This window comes from Pungitius pungitius, chromosome 16, assembly GCF_949316345.1.
Source record: "Pungitius pungitius chromosome 16, fPunPun2.1, whole genome shotgun sequence".
Lineage (NCBI taxonomy): Eukaryota > Metazoa > Chordata > Actinopteri > Perciformes > Gasterosteidae > Pungitius > Pungitius pungitius.
In genome coordinates, this window is record NC_084915.1 from 17,536,408 (window position 1) to 17,554,262 (window position 17,855).

Consider the following 17,855-nt stretch of genomic DNA (forward strand, 5'->3'; position numbering starts at 1 on the left):
TGGGGCCACACTGTTTTCAACGGGACTCAACTTACCGGACTCGCCATGGTCGCTTGACCCGGGCAGAAATAACCCTCTTCCGTTATAATTAGTTCGAAACACTTTTCACAAACTTTTTCCAGACAAACTTTCTTCCTTCGGTTGGGTTTTATGTCAAGAAATAAGGATGCAGCCCCCGCCGAGAAAGGTGAGTTTCCCCCCCCCCCGTTGTAGCCGTTGAAGCTAACGTTACTGGTCTGGAAACCTCCTCGACGAACTGGTGCATATGTAACGGTTGGAAATCTACGCTTTGTTGGCGTAAAACGATTAAAGGGCCCCTTTTTAAAATTCTGCCAATGTGAACTAGTGTATTGCCTTCGCAAGTTTAATAAGTTTCTGCCTTTTCTTTAACTGGTAACGAAAGAAGAAAAACGTCACACAAAAAAAAAAGATGTCCCATGTGCCGCAGTTTTTCTTTTTTTAGGGAGAATAGCCCCGTTAACGCGCCCCGTTCCCTCTCGACTGGAGAGAAACGCTCCTGCCGAACCATTTTCGACACGTTAAAACAAACCGTTGCACATTTGAAGGAATAACGTAACGGGGGGGGGGGGTGGTGGTGTGTTGCGTCGCCATCTCCCAAAGTTCAAGTAAACATCAAGTCGGGTTCGCACCGCGGTGCAGGATTTTGGCGACGGCGTGCGAAGCAAAAGTTAAGATTGTACCCGAACTGAAGGCATGTTGCGCTTTTTGTCTACGCCGACTTTAAGAGTGGATCCACGCACGCGAAGAGGGAGGAAAACGTTACGCGGCGTCGTGTCGTTTCGGTGCTTCGGGAGCTACGAAACGTTAAATGGACTCGTTTTTGTTCGTAGTTCTCTCCCGTCGGAGCGAGAAAAAAAAAAAAACAACCGTTGCTGTCACGTATTTGTTGATTAACTTAAAATACACTGCGTGCTTTGAGAGTTTGTGAAAAGAGCACAAATCTCTGCAGAGGATGGAATGATGACGTGGGATCGTATATAAATAACATGGAAATGTGACAATTGCCGTTTGCAGCTTATTACTTCAGGTTTGTTTTTATTTTTAACGGATGATCGGCTGCTTTCTTCCAGTGTGATATCTCCTGCAGAGGGGAGAGTTAAATTCCAGGTGTCATTGGGTCTCTGGGGAGAGACATTTTCTAATATTCAACTGGTTGGTTCCGCCTTGAGTTGTTGATATGAGGTGATTCATTGGATTTGTTGTGAAGTGAACTTAGACACCAATAAAACGATCCTTCTGATCAATAATCAAGTAAATCAGACACTTGTTTAGATCTTGCTTCCACACATCATCAACCTGACGATTGTTCTTGTAATAAAACACCTCAGAGCGTTGATCAAATGTCACCAAATAGCTGGTTCTATTCCTCCAAGAGTTGAAACTTGTTGGATTTCTTGACCCAAGTGTAAATCTGATGAGTCTTCTTCAGGGTTAATGAAGATTTACTGTCACACCAAACAAAAACAGCAGCAGATTCTAACATTAGGAAACATTTGGTATTTTTTAATTACAAGTTCTTAATATTCGGAACAATATAACGCAATAAACATATTTATCTTTGACGTAAAAGTAAAACATATCAATGAATCACACAGTGTCATAATGTCCTAACTTATTAACAAAGTAGTTCATCATAAAAGCACTAGATGTCGATTAATCGCCCTGAAAGTAGTCCCTAACACTCTTATTCCTACCCGTTAGAAATGCTTGCTAATAAAAAAAGGAAAAACAACCACTTGTAGATGAGTTTCACAGACAGATTAAGGAAGTCACATTTCTTAAAGAAGAAAAACAGCAGCCACCACGTCTTAAACATGGCAGCAAGACCCACCACATATCAATTAACTTGATCATTATTCGTTTTTACTAAAAATAATTATAAACTCCTGAAGTCAACGATAAGAAAATAATGAATTCCTATTATACGCTCACAATAATTGACTAGTAATGTTTACAGCTTCATTTTGGTCCCGATTATTGAATTTTACTCCGGCTCGTAATTGAAGTAAGGATGAAAAAAACCGCTCCCAGTCAAGAGTAATGAGACCCGGTCAATGCTCGTCATAATTAATCTGACGGCCAATTAGAAACCCGGTGAGGCCGACCCTCATCTGGCCCGAGCTGCAGCGTGATAATGAGAGCAGCTCCTTTCCACTCACACCAGCTGAATCAACGCCAGCCACTCGCTGGTATACACATGAGAAATATTCAGTGGACAAGTCCCCACATTGTCTCTTAATTATTGTCTTTTTGATGATAACGCACTTTTTCTTGCTCTTTTGAGTTTGTTTCCTTATGGTAGAAATGCACTTATTGTAAGTCGCTTTGGATAAAAGCGTCAGCTAAATGACGCGTGATGTAAAATTAAGCATCTTTTCTTCCCCCTGCAGGTCCGGGTCACCCAGGAGCTGAAACACACTCACGCAGAGCAGATGAGCAGATTACAAATCAAACACCAGACCGAGTGTGACCTCCTGGAGGACCTGAGGTGAGAAGTCCATCTGCAGACGAGATGGTCCGCAGACTGCATTTATACTCACATTATTAAATGTGAATATACACTGACTTTGTTGTGAGATTGACTCCACTTGTCTCTGGATATATTCCCTCAGTAAACATGAGTTTATGGTCTCAAAGCTTCAAGTCTTCTTCCAAACGGCATGAGGTTCATTCATTATGGTCCATTTATAGTCACACAGTCCATGAAGGCGTGATTGACAAGATGCTACGTATACGGAGTCTCAATGTCACTCCAAAAACAGTCACTTCCCTTCACGGTTTGCAAAATCCAAGATGGTGACGGACACATTTTGAACTTGAGGCTTCAGAACAGGAGGTCCAATAATGTCCGTCTATGCTGACAAAGTCCTTAACTTTAAAGCTTTTCCTCTTGTATACCTGAAACTTGAAATATCACGTTGCTTCCAGAATGGTTTTTATCACAATTACAACTTTCCAAACAAAACCTCTAATGCTGTTAGCGCTAGCTTGCTAGCCTAGCCGCTCCAGACACCCAGTAATGCAGTGATAAATACTCTGGAGGCAGTGTTTTACTGGCACGCTCTAACGTGTGGTTTTATATTTATGTGTTTGTTGAAAGTTCTGTTTACGAAAAGCTTGGTGCTGTTCATCCAAACGTCTCATTAAAACCAAACCGTTGATCGTCATCCTCCTGCAGTTTGTTTGCTCACAGAGTTACAGAACTGATCAATTCAACCCTTTTAAATGTATTTCTAAGGTTTAAAGAAGGTCTGGTTCTAGCGTCCTTGATTGTTGGACAGGCTTTTGGGGAACAGCTGTCTGCAACGTGTAGCGGGGGATTAGAGCCGTGTAGTTGAAGCGGCCGCAGCAAACGGCGCACTGCGAGCGCTCCGATGCGTCGGACCAGAGGTCGTGTTTTTCAGCCTTGGTGTTGGCTTCAGACGAGAGCCCACTGGCTCCCCGCTTCCTGCCTGTGGTCGGTGGCAGAGCCCTGAACCTCCACACAGCTGGGAGTGGGGGTCAAAGAGAGCGGCCAGATGTTCTGACAGCCCGGGACGGTTTCTCTGTGGGGGGGCTCGGTCACTTCGTTCCGCACAGAAACAATGAAAGGGGCCACGTGCATAAATCTCACGGGTCGCTCTCGCATCTCGGACCAGAAATGATTCAGCAAACTGTAAATTGCGTCCGGCTCACAGCAGAATCTGTGTTTGGGGAAAACAACAGGAAGTGAGTGCAAAGTGGAAGAGAGGGACGCTCCCAGGAAGTAGGCAGGTTGTTTAGTGTCGGGCGGAGCAGTCGAGTCTCAACATGTTTAATGACTTAATGAGGACTCACGTTTTCTTTTTTTTCAGTACCCCGACCTCTTTCCTCTGAGACTTTTGGTATAAATTTAACCCGAGTAAGACCACCTAGTTCCTGTTATTGAAAAATCAAGCCTCAAACAGTGAAGCATGAGAATAAAAGCAGCATTTTCTGGCTTTGTTAATTTGCTGTTAACAGGTTGTTCCATTTTTAATGCGTGAGAGTTAACTGAGCTTTATCCTTAAATACAGTCACCATTTATCGGCCAAATCATTCCGTCATATTTATTTCATCTCAGATTAATTTATGGCTAAGATCATTTTGACTTGATTAAGCGCTTTTTCTTTAAAGTGTCATAATAATTCATGTTGTCTGTTTCTCTTTCTCTCTTTATTTAGGACTTTTAGCCAAAAGAGGGCGGCGGTGGAGAGGGACTACGCCCAGGTGAGTGAATCTCTGTGACCCCCCCCCCCCCCCCCCCCACACCTCTATGGTCCTTGCCTCGTTGACAACAAGGTTGTGGTGCCCGGAATTTGCCACAAATTGCCACAAATGCCAACCCCCCCCCCAGGCGAGTGGGATCTGCTTCCTCCTTGTTTTGCGCCTTCAGCTTCCTGTAGACGCCGCTGCTTCGTCTGAAGAGTCCCGTCTGGACTCGTTTGGCTGTGTTCTGGTTCTTTAGCATCCCCGTGAGGAATGTCCTCCGCGGCTGTGATGGGGGGGGGGGGGGGGGGGGGGGCGCGTCATCATCCAACCCGAGTGAATACGAGATGGAGTTAAACATGCAAATTCAATACGAAACACTCCATTCGAGTGAAGCTGAAATGGGAAACGATGAGTTTCTGATATCACTTCACTGGGTCATCGTGTCACTTTCCATTAAAGATTTATGTTGTCACCAAACAGAGAGAGAGAGAGAACAAAAAGTACAGGAAGTAAACCTCAGCGAGTGAAAAGCAGCATGGAGTATGAGAGCAGTTGATTCATGTAAAGCTTTGAGAACCTGAGCTGTACAAAAGAGGAACAACGTCCCAGAACACTTCCCCATAATCAGCAGTTTGGGGACATTTTGGAGACATGAAAAAACTCCCCGGTGATGATATCTACATATCATCTAAGTCGGTTAACCAATAATAAAGAACCAGATATTTGAATAATGTATTAAATGAATGACAACAGTGACGCTTTGTCTTCTACTTTCCTGTTTTATGTATTTTATAGAATTGGATTTTACGCTGTTTTCGGACCAAACAAGAAATCTGAAGATTTTTTCTTCTTTTCCTAAGTTTGCACAACGGATGAGTTGATTGGAAAATGTTGGTTTCCTTCCAGCTGTAAATGGAGAAAATGTCTTCACTGTGTGCCTCGTCTGAAAGGTGTCTGTGTGTGGGTCCTGCTGCCGGTTAGCTATGCGATCAATTAGCCACCCGCTGCCAACGGCTGAATCAAAGTGGGTCAGAGAGGCTCTGGAACACTTTGCCCTCTTTTTGTTTCACCCTCCTCTTTTTTATCCCCTTTTTTTTAATCTCTTCTTTTTTTACACGCCCTTTTTTCTGGGTCCTCTTACACCTGCAGCCCACTTCAGCCATCAGCCGATTGCTATTCAACGCACGCGGTGGTGATAAAACGTCCTCCTCTGTGCGGCTCTTCCTCCGCCTCATCCCCACCCCCCCCCTCCCCCCACCCCCCCTCGCTCCCATCACACTATTCAGGCGTGTCCTCCGGGCTCGCTCAGCCTCTGTCTCCATCCCACAATGGTCGGGTTTGTGGAGTCCTTTTGAAGCTTTGGCACCGGGACCAACGAGTTGAGGGCTGGCGTTTTCCCCCTCCCCCCTCCCCCCCCAGGACGGCACAGCAGGACGGACGGCGCTCAATCCCTCGATTGGTGCTGAAGATGAAAATGATAACAATCGCAAAGCCACAAAAAAAAACCATGCAATGTGGTGACTCATTTTGAGTCGCTTGAATATCGAGACAGAAGGGAAATAATTTGCCCGCTTTAGATGAGATTACACAGTTTATTTTCTTTCCCACAGATAAAGGTGAGAGTCCCCTGGGTATATTGTCATAGTCATGACACCACATTTCGGGGATAACATTTACACCTTGAGTCTTCCCTCGGTTCATCTTGCTTAAATAAAAGAGTATAAATTATAATTCTTCCGTTTCTCTGTCACACCAAACACACCCTCACACTTTATCATGTGATTCAATTTATTTGCCATCGTCGGTTCTCCGAAGCTCAACCCCCCACCGTTGGCCGTGGTGGAGGAACCCGATACTCCTCCAGTGCGAGTGTGGTCTGAATGAATTACATTATTCTTCCTAAAATATGAGCCTACGTCAGCATAGAAACCAGTGAGCCACCCTCTGGGCTGGCCAGCAGGTGAACGAGTGCACATTCGCATTGAGACACACAGTCGTATATGAGAAGAGACGAGATATGTGCTGGTATCAAAGGTGAAAGGTCATCCCCCTGCTTTTGTCTCTTCTGCTCCAGGCAATCCAGAAGTTGGCAAATCAGTATCTCAAGAGGGACTGGCCGGAGAGTCTGATCGGGGATCAAGCAGACCACAGGTACCAGTAACTACCCTCTCACGTTTGTGTTCATCATAAAGGCCTCATTCTGATCCATTAATCAGCTGCTTAAGTCCAACATGATCATTCGGCTTCAAGAATTTCCACCAACCCGAATTATTCCAGAAGGACTGAAGTGACCCGGCTGTATTCTTCTGTTTGTGTTTTTAGCAACATGTACTGGGTGTGGAGGGCCTACCTGGAAGGCACGGTTCAGGTCACGCAGTCCAGAATCAGCGCCTGTGACAGCTACAAAGTCCAGGTCGCCGATCCGGCCAAGACGGGGCGCCTGCAGAAGGAGCAGCAGCTGAGGAAGGTAGGACTCTGTCCTCTGTGGACTGTCTGTCAATAATAATTCATTCAAAAGTGGTGCATTGGGCACTTTTATCACTACCAACACTTTTAATAAGGTGTTTTTAAAAAGCAGTATTCAGTATTTAAAATATCTATTGTATTCTTTCTTGAATTTAATCAAATCTCAAAGCAATGCCTTATGCTTTATCTAGTTTGCCATAGCAAAAGAAATTACATCATACATACATACATACATACATACATACATGCATGCATACATACATACATGCATACATACAACCGGTTTGCATGCATGCATGCATACATGCAAACCGGTTGTATGTATATATGTATGTATACATGCATACATACATCATACATACATACATACATACATACCTGCAAACCTGTTGTTTTTGTGCAAAATTTGCTGTTATAAAGTTAAAATGTGTCCTCCACGTGAATCGTGTAGAAGTTTTCTGTGTAGTCATGTGGTCCGCCCCCAATGCTCTGGCATGGCGTTACTCAACACATGGGAATTTGGATGTTCTTTGCGGTGATGTTCATTTGTGTTCTCTATTATCCCGACAGTGCATCGAACAGCTGACGGCGGTGCAGGCCGAGCTGCAGGAGTCTGTGAAGGAGCTGACGAAGAGCAGGAAGAAGTACCAGGAGGCGGAGAGCATGGCTCAGGCCGTCAGAGAGAAGGCCGAGCAGGACGCAAAGTATGATCCCAATCACCACCCACCCCCCCCCCCCCTCTAGGGACCTTTAAAATATCATCTGGTTTAATTATTAGATTATATTGTTATTGTTACCTGGCATCCCCCTGAAGTGCCGTCACTGATGCGTACACACAGTCCTCTGAGGGCCAATAAAGTAAATCTTATCTTAGCAATCTTGTTTAAGTCATATTAGTTGACAGTAAACGTTGTTCATTAGTTTAATCCCAACAAACACTTTTTTTCCTGCTCAACGGAGCAGCTGGAACTTAGACTCACGTTGCAGATATTTTTCTCACAAACACGAGTCAACTGGTTTGTAAAAAACGAACCTCTTACTTTGCTGACCTGAATACATAATAAAAAGATAAAACCCCTGCTGATGTGTCCTTCTCTGTTCAGGTCCAAGCTGAGTCTCTTCCAGTCCAGATCCAGTCTTCAGAGGGCGAGTGTGAAGGTAAGAGACCTTTACATCACAAACAAGGAAAGAAAAACTGCTCCACATTGAGACATTTGGGTGAAGGCCATCGTGAACTTTAACCTTCCAGCTGAAAGCCAAGAGGAGCGAGTGTAACTCCAAAGCCACGCACGCCAGGAACGACTACCTTCTGATGCTGGCGGCCGCTAACGCCCACCAGCAGCGCTACTACCACACAGACCTCATGGACTGCATCAAGGTGAGGCTCTCTCTGGGTGGGGGGGACGGGGGACGGGGGGGGGGGGGGGGGGGGTTGAGTAGGTGGAGGTTTACATGTACCCTAAACTGTGCGCATCCGTCTGCAGGTCTTGGATGGAAGGATCTACGAGCAGGTGAAGGATTACCTGGTCTCGTTGTGTCAGACTGAGCTGGAGGGTTACCGGGCGGTGCACGACACCTTCAGCCAGCTCCTCAACCGCTCCAAAGGGGTGAGACCTTAGAACCCTTATGGAGCCCTGAAGTAGACTAAACACTGTCAGAGTTCCTTAAGGGACGCTCCGGCCTTTGGTCCGGCTTGTTTGAGGCCATTGATGCGTCCGGGACATCGGGGTCACTCAGCCGCCTGCTGATTAGTTGGAGGGTGTGCGTTACCGCGGCGCTCCTCGGTTACACGCCATCGAGCCGCCGTGGGCCTCTTTCAGTCGGCCGTGTTCAGGTTTCCTCGCTGGCGCCGCAGTGACATTTAGCTTCTGCCAGAATATGAACAAACCAAAAAAAGAGGAAGAAGCAGGGATGATGTTTTATTCAACGGATCCCCTTTTTTAATCTGCTTCCTGTGTCAACACAGGTGTAACGTGTGCTGTAAAGAGACGTTCACATTTGACAAGACGGTTCTCATAAAGTTTCAGTGGTCTGAATATGAGATCTCTCCCATTGCTTGTAGTAAAAAAGTCAAAATAATAAGCACTTTAGTGAACTAAACCGTTCCAGACAAAGCTGCATGTCGCTGCGTTCGCATCTGGCTCAACTCAGACGTCTCTTCACAGGTTCTGCAGGAGTTCCACCAGCAGCAGTTTGTAGAGAAGAACCCGTTGTTCCAGGCGGCGCCGGACTTCCTCTTCCAGCCCGTCGACTCCGACACTGTGAGTCCTCCCGTTTCGTTACTCTGATCTGCATGAAATGTCCCACAGAAGATCCGATCGGAGCGGATACAACCGAATATATTTATATGTATATATATATATATATATACTGTTAATATGTCTGGAATATAAACCTTGACAGCACATATGCACTAAACCATCAAAGCAAATATAACGATTTGCACAAAACAAACTAAACTAAAGCTTTTCTACATCAGCCGACACTAGATACATCTTTTGAAAGTGTGCTTTCCGGTTGCTTAAAATAGCGTCTGTGACATCTTGGTTCTCCGTGAACAACGATGTGGGAAACAGATGGCGGGCTGCGATCCATGAATGGACCCAACCGACGCCATTACAGAACATGTGTGCTGTTCATCTGCAGGCCGTTACATGCTGAATCATTGCCACGTCCACCTCTCAGGCTGCATCCAAACAAATAACCTCTGTTGTTTAAAAAATGTCTTTTTGAAGCTTGTTGATGGCGTCCCGGCCCTCCTCCTTCATCACGTTCATCACTCGTCACATATGACAGATTTACAGCCTGTTCTGACCCGGCTTTTCAAACCGTAGCGATGCTTCTCAGACCTTCTGTCTTTGTATGACCCTCATCATCAGTTTAATATTTCCATACACTGAACATCCACATATCATGAGCAGCTCAGGTGATCAAACATTTATTCTGCCGTTTGGAGCCTTCTAAACATTAGAATGACGATTATGGCCTTCAGCTCAAGGATTTATTCATCATTTAAGATCTGGTGCTTTGTTAGAATTGTCATAAATAGATGGACCTATTTATGGACCATAGATGAACCGGTGACGTCTACTTTTAACTTGACCCGATGGAGACTGAGACTACGGAGGAAACTCAGGCGCAACGTGGACTTTGACCAGTGTGAGTCAAAACTTTATTACAGTCGTACTCATTGCTTCCGGTGGCTGATAGCGACACGATGGATCTCTGCTGTGTTACCGACATGGTGACCAGTCATCCGCTTCGCTCAGTTTTCCACCCCTGGTTTTTTTTTTTTGGGGGGGGGGGGGGCGTTCTATAAAACATTAAATACGTCCCTCGTCCTCCTTCCCTCTGGACAACACTGGACAATTTGTTCAAACTGCAAATACCGGCGTTGTTTTCGTTGGAAGTCAAACAAGCAGCAGCCTGTTCCTAAAGAAAACATTAGTGGTGGAGGGAGAGCCTCCCCCCCCCCCTCACCACTTGCACCAGACAGAGGGATCCGGTAAGCTACGGAGCTGAACTGGGAGGGAGGGGCAGGAGGTGGGCCGGGCCCTGTGAAAAGGAGGCATTGTGAGCGGGCCTCATCAGAGTGACCCTCCCCAGCCGGCCTCCCCCCTCCATGCGCTCACCGCTGGTGTCACGTGGAAACCGCCGCGCTCACATTTTAGGGACTCGTTTCCATCTCAGCGGGAAAGAAAGTCAAATCTAAACGCTTCACGCGTCGATGATCCCGCCACACACTCGTTTTTACGTGTTTCAGCCCTCCTGCACATCACATTATCTCTTTTGCATTGGTCTCAAGTGGGTAAATTATTAGGATTCTTTTGGTGGTTTTTCTGTTTTCTCGGATCACACTGGTCCTTATTTTTGGCTCCTCGGTCATCCTCACGTCTTTGTAGCCGACGTTCCTCAGATGTTTACCCCCGGATGGCACCATGTTGTTTTTTGCAACCAACTAGTGTCACTGGAGTGGAGATGAGTAAAACTGAATAACAACAAGAAACCTTGAGTAAAAACACAAATGTGAAAAGGTTAAAGCACTAAGTAAAAAAACACAGACACAACTTGAAACTAGAGACTGAGACCATAAACACATGTTTACAATGTTCACTGGGGGAATAAATCTAGTGGAAATTAGTTGTTTTCTCATAGACGTCTATGGGAGCAGAGGAGTCGCCCCCTGCTGGTCACTACACAGAAGTAGAGTCATTTCCTCATAGACGTCTATGGGAGCAGAGGAGTCGCCCCCTGCTGGTCACTACACAGAAGTAGAGTCATTTCCTCATAGACGTCTATGGGAGCAGAGGAGTCGCCCCCTGCTGGTCACTACACAGAAGTAGAGTCATTTCCTCATAGACGTCTATGGGAGTAGAGGAGTCGCCCCCTGCTGGTCACTACACAGAAGTAGAGTCATTTCCTCATAGACGTCTATGGGAGCAGAGGAGTCGCCCCCTGCTGGTCACTACACAGAAGTAGAGTCATTTCCTCATAGACGTCTATGGGAGCAGAGGAGTCGCCCCCTGCTGGTCACTACACAGAAGTAGAGTCATTTCCTCATAGACGTCTATGGGAGTAGAGGAGTCGCCCCCTGCTGGTCACTACACAGAAGAAGAGTCATTTCCTCATAGACGTCTATGGGAGCAGAGGAGTCGCCCCCTGCTGGTCACTACACAGAAGTAGAGTCATTTCCTCATAGACGTCTATGGGAGCAGAGGAGTCGCCCCCTGCTGGTCACTACACAGAAGTAGAGTCATTTCCTCATAGACGTCTATGGGAGCAGAGGAGTCGCCCCCTGCTGGTCACTACACAGAAGTAGAGTCATTTCCTCATAGACGTCTATGGGAGCAGAGGAGTCGCCCCCTGCTGGTCACTACACAGAATGCAGCTTGAAGACACTTTGAGATTTCTTTGAGTGGAGATGTGAGGTTTCTTTCAGAGCTTCGCCCTCATGGACGAATGAAGCTCTTCAATGTGTCTCAGTGCAAATATATGTTATTTATTTTAGCAGTGTTTCTCCTACCATTATAACAGCCCCCCCCCGCTGAGATTATCCCTCAACCCCCTGAAAGAGTGGAATAAAAATTCAAAAAATTCCACACAAGTCAATCCTGCTACAACACGTGTACCAGCAGACAGACATACAGCCATGTCTCTAAATGGTCACTTTTAGAGTAAAGAGACCCCCCCCCCCCCCAAGCTGTAAACCAGGGGAAACATCTTACATAGTCTAGAGCCATCTGGGTTTGTACTGGTTCACAAATGAAAGCATGATGAATATGTTTTCATGATGATGATGATGATGTCCACCCTGAATGAACACTGGTAGATTCTTTATTCCAGCTGCAGTCCTGTGAATGTTTCTCACACAGCACCTTTTAAAACTATGTATATCTAAAGAGGAAGTTGCCACATTGACACCTTTAAAAAAAAAAAAAACATAACTTACACTGGCGTGTCTCTTTCTGGCCTTTGGGAAACCACAAGGTCCTCTTGGAGGTGTTCTCGTGAGTCGCTGCTTTCAGCAAGATTTTATTTGGAAACATTGATTTCACAGAGAATGAACTGTTTCTATGTGAGGTCATATGCAGGAAGAGTTAAAACCTCATTTCAAAAGGTTCTCAGAGTTCCACGGCTATCCAGTCTGAGAAGCTGCATTTGTACATCTATACGATATCTATTCAATCACTTTATAGCAGGGAAATGACACCCATACAAATAACAGATTAAATGCCTCTTACACCAGTTTCAATTTGCCTAAAAGCTTGAAAAATGCTTTTTTTTTAGTGTTGTTAAACACATAAATCCTTCAATATTCTGAGCCCCTGATATCTCGGCTAAACCATGTGATCACATTTCCTCTCGCAGGTGACGCAGCTGCAGAAGGAGAGCGGCACGTCGGAGGAGCACAGCCTGGACAAGGAGGCGAGGAAGTGGGCGAGCCGCGTGGCCCGAGAATACAAGAGCGCCATCCACACGCAGCGGGTGAGGATAGAAACGGGCCCACGCCATTGGTCGGTCGGTTTTACACTGACTTTATTTTATCCAACCAGAAACACCAAAAAGACCAAATTTGAGTCGAGGGAACCGGATGTAAAACTCATTGGGTGCTCGAGACGTCACGCCAAAACTCAGTTAATGAATTATTGAGCTCATAATATTCTATCGTTGTTTCCTTGTGCTTCCTTGTGCGGTGGCAACAAGATAACTGATAGAAGAAAGAATAAAGTGAACTGCAGACACCAGATCAAGCAGAAGGTGTAAATGTATGATTCCCCCCTGAAAAACATCTCTCTGTGAAGGAAACGAATGCCTGACGTGTGGAATCACTTTCAAAAGAGCCACGGTCTAAATGTTAAGTGGCTTTGATATGTGACGTTTCACTTCTTATCTCATACTTTCATTGTGTCCTTGTGTTGCAATCCAGCAACCACAATAAACCCCGACAATCTGAATCATGAAATATTTATGTGAGAGATCATCGTACAGTGATGTGTGGAAGTGTTAAAGTTATTACCATAAAGATGTGTTAACCCCCCAAAAATATGATTTACTTCTAAACTGGAATGGGTTTTTTCTTCATTTTATTGTGAAAGGCGGAGGATGAAGTTCAGCGGTGACGTGTTTGTCCCGTAAACAAAGATCAAACTGTTTCCAATAGACAGGAAATGACTCCCCCGCCCCCCCCCCCCCTCTCCAGTGAGGCTCAGTCAAATGTCCGTTCTGTTTTCATACATATTTGATGTTTGTTGTTGTTGTTGTTTTTGTTTTTAGGCTCTGGAGGGGTACGGGACGCAGGAGTCATCGGAGCAGAACAACTGCGAGCTGGAGACCAAGATGGAGGTGGCCAGGCAGAGTCTTCGGAGGGCAGAGGTGTGTGTGTGTGTGTGTGTGTGTGTGTGTGTCATCAGTGTACTGTTACTTAAAGTGGCCTTTATGTAACAGAGTGCTCCCCCTGCTGGTTGAAACCATGAACCAACAGATTCGGATGCTTTTATGTTGCAGACGGTCAAAGTGAAGGCAGAGGCCCGTCTGGACCTGCTGAGGCAGGCCGGCGTCGCCGTGGAAACGTGGCTGAAGAGCGCGATGAACCAGGTGATGGAGGAGCTGGAGAACGAACGCTGGAACAACCTGGGTACCCATGATCCTTCGCTCTCTGTAAGACCCACAGGCTAAGCGTTGACATTGTTCCTCTTAAGAGCGATGGAGCTTCACTAAAACACACGTTGCTGCAGGGGACAGCGGACCTGGAGCGAGAGGATGAGGAGGAGATGGAGGACAGCGGGGAAGTGTTGGACGACAGCAGCTCCAGCCCCTCCAGTACTTTGAAGAACTACCCCCTCACCTGCAAAGTGCTGTACTCCTACAAGGTGCCGACATGCCGACACAGACGAGTGCGTCGCATCGCTGGCTTCGAGTCGCCGCCGTGCGTTCTGACCATTTTCCGTGTTTCCAGAGTTCTCAGCCGGACGAACTGACCATCGAGGAGCAGGAGATCCTGGAGGTCATCGACGATGGAGACATGGAGGACTGGGTCAAGGTACTCCATATTTATGTTCACACCTGTTTCCTTTTAGGTTTCTCGAGGATGTTTAGCAGCTCTTTGGCTGAAGGAGCTTTACACCCTCGGGAGTAGGAACCTTATGAGGAAATCGCAGCCGTCCGACCACAGGAGACTCCAGGGGTGTTGTTTCTTTCTGATGAACTTATCTTCTGCATTCCCAGGCCCGCAACCGCAGCGGGCAGGTGGGCTACGTCCCAGAGAAATACCTGCAGCTCCCCTCCTCCAACAGCCTGCTCAGCATGCTGCAGGCCCTCGCCGCGCTGGACGCCCGCTCACATTCCTCCAGCAACTCCACGGAGCCGGAGACCGACCTGCCGAGCGGCTCGGCGAACGGAGACGCCAGCGGTGAGGGCCGCTTCCATGGATGCTTCTGAAGATGCTTCTGAAGGGGGGGTCCTCAACCAGTCCTTTTTTCTGCTTCAGTGTCATTCGCCAAGGCCCTGTACGACTACGCGGGACAGACGGACGACGAGCTGTCGTTTCGCGTGGACGCCATTATCCGCATCCTGAGCCGAGAGACGCACGAGGACGACGGCTTCTGGAAGGGGGAGTTCAACGGCGCTGTGGGGGTTTTCCCCGCCGTCCTGGTGGAGGTCCTCGCCGGTGAGAACGGAGACGGACGCTCGCAGGTACACAGAGGAGTGTGATGTGATTCCTTTCTACCCGGGTCTTCCTGCATTTTCTCCTCAAAATCTTTTTCAAGTGAGGGATCAAAACTCCTTGTAATTGTATCAAATTGATTTATTTTATTTGCTAAACGAATCTGTTCATCAATAAAACATTTGCATGTTGGACTAAACCCTGAAAGCTGCTGGTCTCCTTTAACGTTGGGTCCCGTGGTCACTGTGTGGATTGGTTTCCTGCAGGCGTCCCCCTCCCCTCTGGCTCAGTGCGACCGGTCCCCCCGCAGCCCCCTGCAGCCGGGCCCCCTCCACAGCAGCCCCCTGCAGACGCCCACCGTGTCCTCCCCGCTGTCCAGTCCCTGCAGCGCCACGGCGTCTCCCATTGGCCGACCGCCCTCCTATCACAATGGACACCACAGGCCCCCGCCGGCGCCGCACAAGAGCCCCTTTCAGAGTAAGAGCCCGTTCAGAATAAGAGCCCCTTTCAGAATAAAGGCCCCTTTCAGAGTAAGAGCTCCCGGTCAGTCTGCGTTCAAAGGAGTGACGTGTGGTGGGAAAGGTGAGAGGCGCTAACGTGTGTGTGTGTGTGCGTGTGTGTGTGCGGTCTGCAGGTCCAGTCCAAGGCTCCGCCCATCCGCCCAAATACCCAGAGAGCAGCTCCGGCACCATTCGACCGGTGAGTGAACGCACATTTAACTATATACTCAGGAAAAATGCTGATGACACCACTACATGCGTCTTTAATCGAGCCATCGATCGATGTCTGCAGGTCCGTGCTGCTCCTCCGCCTCCGAAGCAGCATCCCCGCGGGCAGGTGAAGCGGAGGGAGGAGGTGGAGATCACGCTGGTGTGAGGTCTCTGATCTCTCCCAAAGGAAACCAGAGGAGCCTTCGACGCCCCGAAGACGCCTGCAGGCCCGTCAGCCTCCGAGTGCTGTGGAGGAACAATCTGTCTAAACTCCCAGTTTCTACCTGGACAAGAACTCTCCTTCACACCTGACAAACACATCATCTGTTACTATCTTCAGATATTGGTGTTCAAATCCCGATGGATGTCTCACAGCAGCTGATGACCCGGTGATTCCACGATCCAGCGAAAGCTGGTCCTTTCCGTCGCTGTGAGGAAGTGAATCCACACGCAGTTACTGATTCATTCATGGATCCACAAAAGGGATTTTACAAGAGACGACGTGTTTGTATGAAAGAAAACTGTTGGCTTCACCAACAGATCAGGAATTTAACATTTGGTCAAACTAAGAAAAGGAATATTGTCGTGGAATGTTGATGCGGCATAAATTCATAAATCTACGGCAGAACCCGGAAGGAAAAAGTAATAAATAATCCTGACAGTTCAAATAGGTGCTCTTCACACAACGTGTGGATGGATGACACGGACGCTTACGTCTCGCTTCTTCAACGCAGCGACTCAAACCCTCGTTGGGCAGCCGCACAGAACCAGAAGCGTGTTGTTTCCTCCACACGGCCCATCAGAACCTAAACAAGCAGCGCCAGCAGGGAGGCGGGTCCTCTCCTCTACACTAACAAGGGAAAAGTGGCAATTTTAACAGAGTGATTGTTTTGTCAGTAGGGAGGAGCTCCTAGAAGAGTTCCCATTGAATAATGATTCCATTATGAAACCGTGCTTCTTATGTTAGTTTTCTTTGCACCGAATGCGCAGAGAAGCTTAAAGGGAGAATCGTAGCGCCTACGTATGTAGACTAACTTTTTCTCTCATGTTGTAAAATATAAATCTAGAAATGTTATTATGACGCTAAAGTCATGTGATGGAGGCCCATTTCCGTTAATGTGATTCAACAAAAAAAACAAGAATCCTTAAAATGAGAAACTGAACAAAATAAGGAGAAGGTTTCTCAGTTATTAAAGTCAAAATAAGAAGTTTTGTCAATATTGACACGGTACCTCAGAATGCTTAGAAACCTTCTTCTTCGTTATCACTCATGATGTCAAGAGAGAATGTTGTGACCGTTGAATCAGGAAGTTTTGTTCTGGCGGTTCTGGGCTTCCATCTCAGCCGGTGGAGGCTGCTGGTGTTTGTTGAGGAGAAGGTTGCAGTTGGTGACAGTTTACATTGAAGTAACTCACAGTTTAAACATGCCTTTTATTTTGAGAAGGAAAACATCCTGAGCTGCTAGCTGTCAAATAAAAAAAATCTATACTGTCATAGTGAAGCACTTTTTGATGTGTTATTATTCCTTTTCAGTATTGTGAATACGTCTGTTCAATTTTTCCTGTTTACCAGCTATATTGGTATAAATTATTTTCTTTTATTGGCTCTTGCGTTATTTAGCCTTAAATAGCCGTGGTAGTGTCTTTGATTAAGATTGAAAATTACCTTTTGATCGTATTGTTTTTGAGATATTGATAGTTTACAGAGAGCTTGGAGATGGATATCTGTACAAATAATAGCACAGCTTTTTTTTCCTTTGTCTTTTTAGAATTAGAATTAAAAACCAACAGCCAGTTAACTCTTTAGTAGAATTCGATCAGAGGAAAGGGAGATATCCGTCAGCCACGTTGCTGTGTTCTCGTTGATCTCCTTGAGATCTGAATCACATCAAACTTATTTTTGAAGTTTGCATTTAACCTGTTGTATTGAAAACAAAGTCATCTGACTGTGTGTGTCCCCCCCCCCCCCCCCAGAGAAGTTTGTTACTCCTTGTTAAGACAAACTGCCCACATTTCACAAACGAAAGCTCTGCAGAGGCTGCTCAGCGTCATATCTACACACCAGTGGATGTTTAACTGTATTTATTGTGTACAAATAAATGTGAAATAAAGATAGCTAAATGAAACAAGCCTCCATGTGTAATCTATCCAGGACTTTAAGACTCCTTCTAGTGGCCAAACGATGGGATTACAGCTTGTAATTCGTGGCTCAATAAAACACATCTAGTGCGCATGCGCTGTCGGGCCTCTGACGCGGAAGATCCGGGTACTTTCAGCTGAATTCTC

At 46.5% G+C, this 17,855-nt stretch overlaps 1 protein-coding gene across 1 annotated transcript; it reads left to right on the forward strand.

Moving 5' to 3' along the window:
• The first annotated feature begins 3 nt into the window (after window positions 1-3).
• On the forward strand, window positions 4-17,689 carry LOC119215520 (F-BAR and double SH3 domains protein 2-like). Its single transcript, XM_037467744.2, has 20 exons — window positions 4-187; window positions 2,412-2,509; window positions 4,203-4,248; window positions 6,305-6,381; window positions 6,553-6,697; window positions 7,267-7,400; window positions 7,800-7,854; window positions 7,946-8,074; window positions 8,181-8,303; window positions 8,862-8,957; window positions 12,565-12,681; window positions 13,471-13,569; window positions 13,702-13,854; window positions 13,932-14,066; window positions 14,153-14,236; window positions 14,422-14,605; window positions 14,684-14,889; window positions 15,127-15,337; window positions 15,495-15,559; window positions 15,653-17,689. Exons 1-20 carry the CDS (start codon window positions 167-169, stop codon window positions 15,734-15,736), a joined length of 2,262 nt encoding a protein of 753 aa, XP_037323641.2. The 5' UTR covers window positions 4-166; the 3' UTR covers window positions 15,737-17,689.
• Window positions 17,690-17,855: the final 166 nt, after the last annotated feature.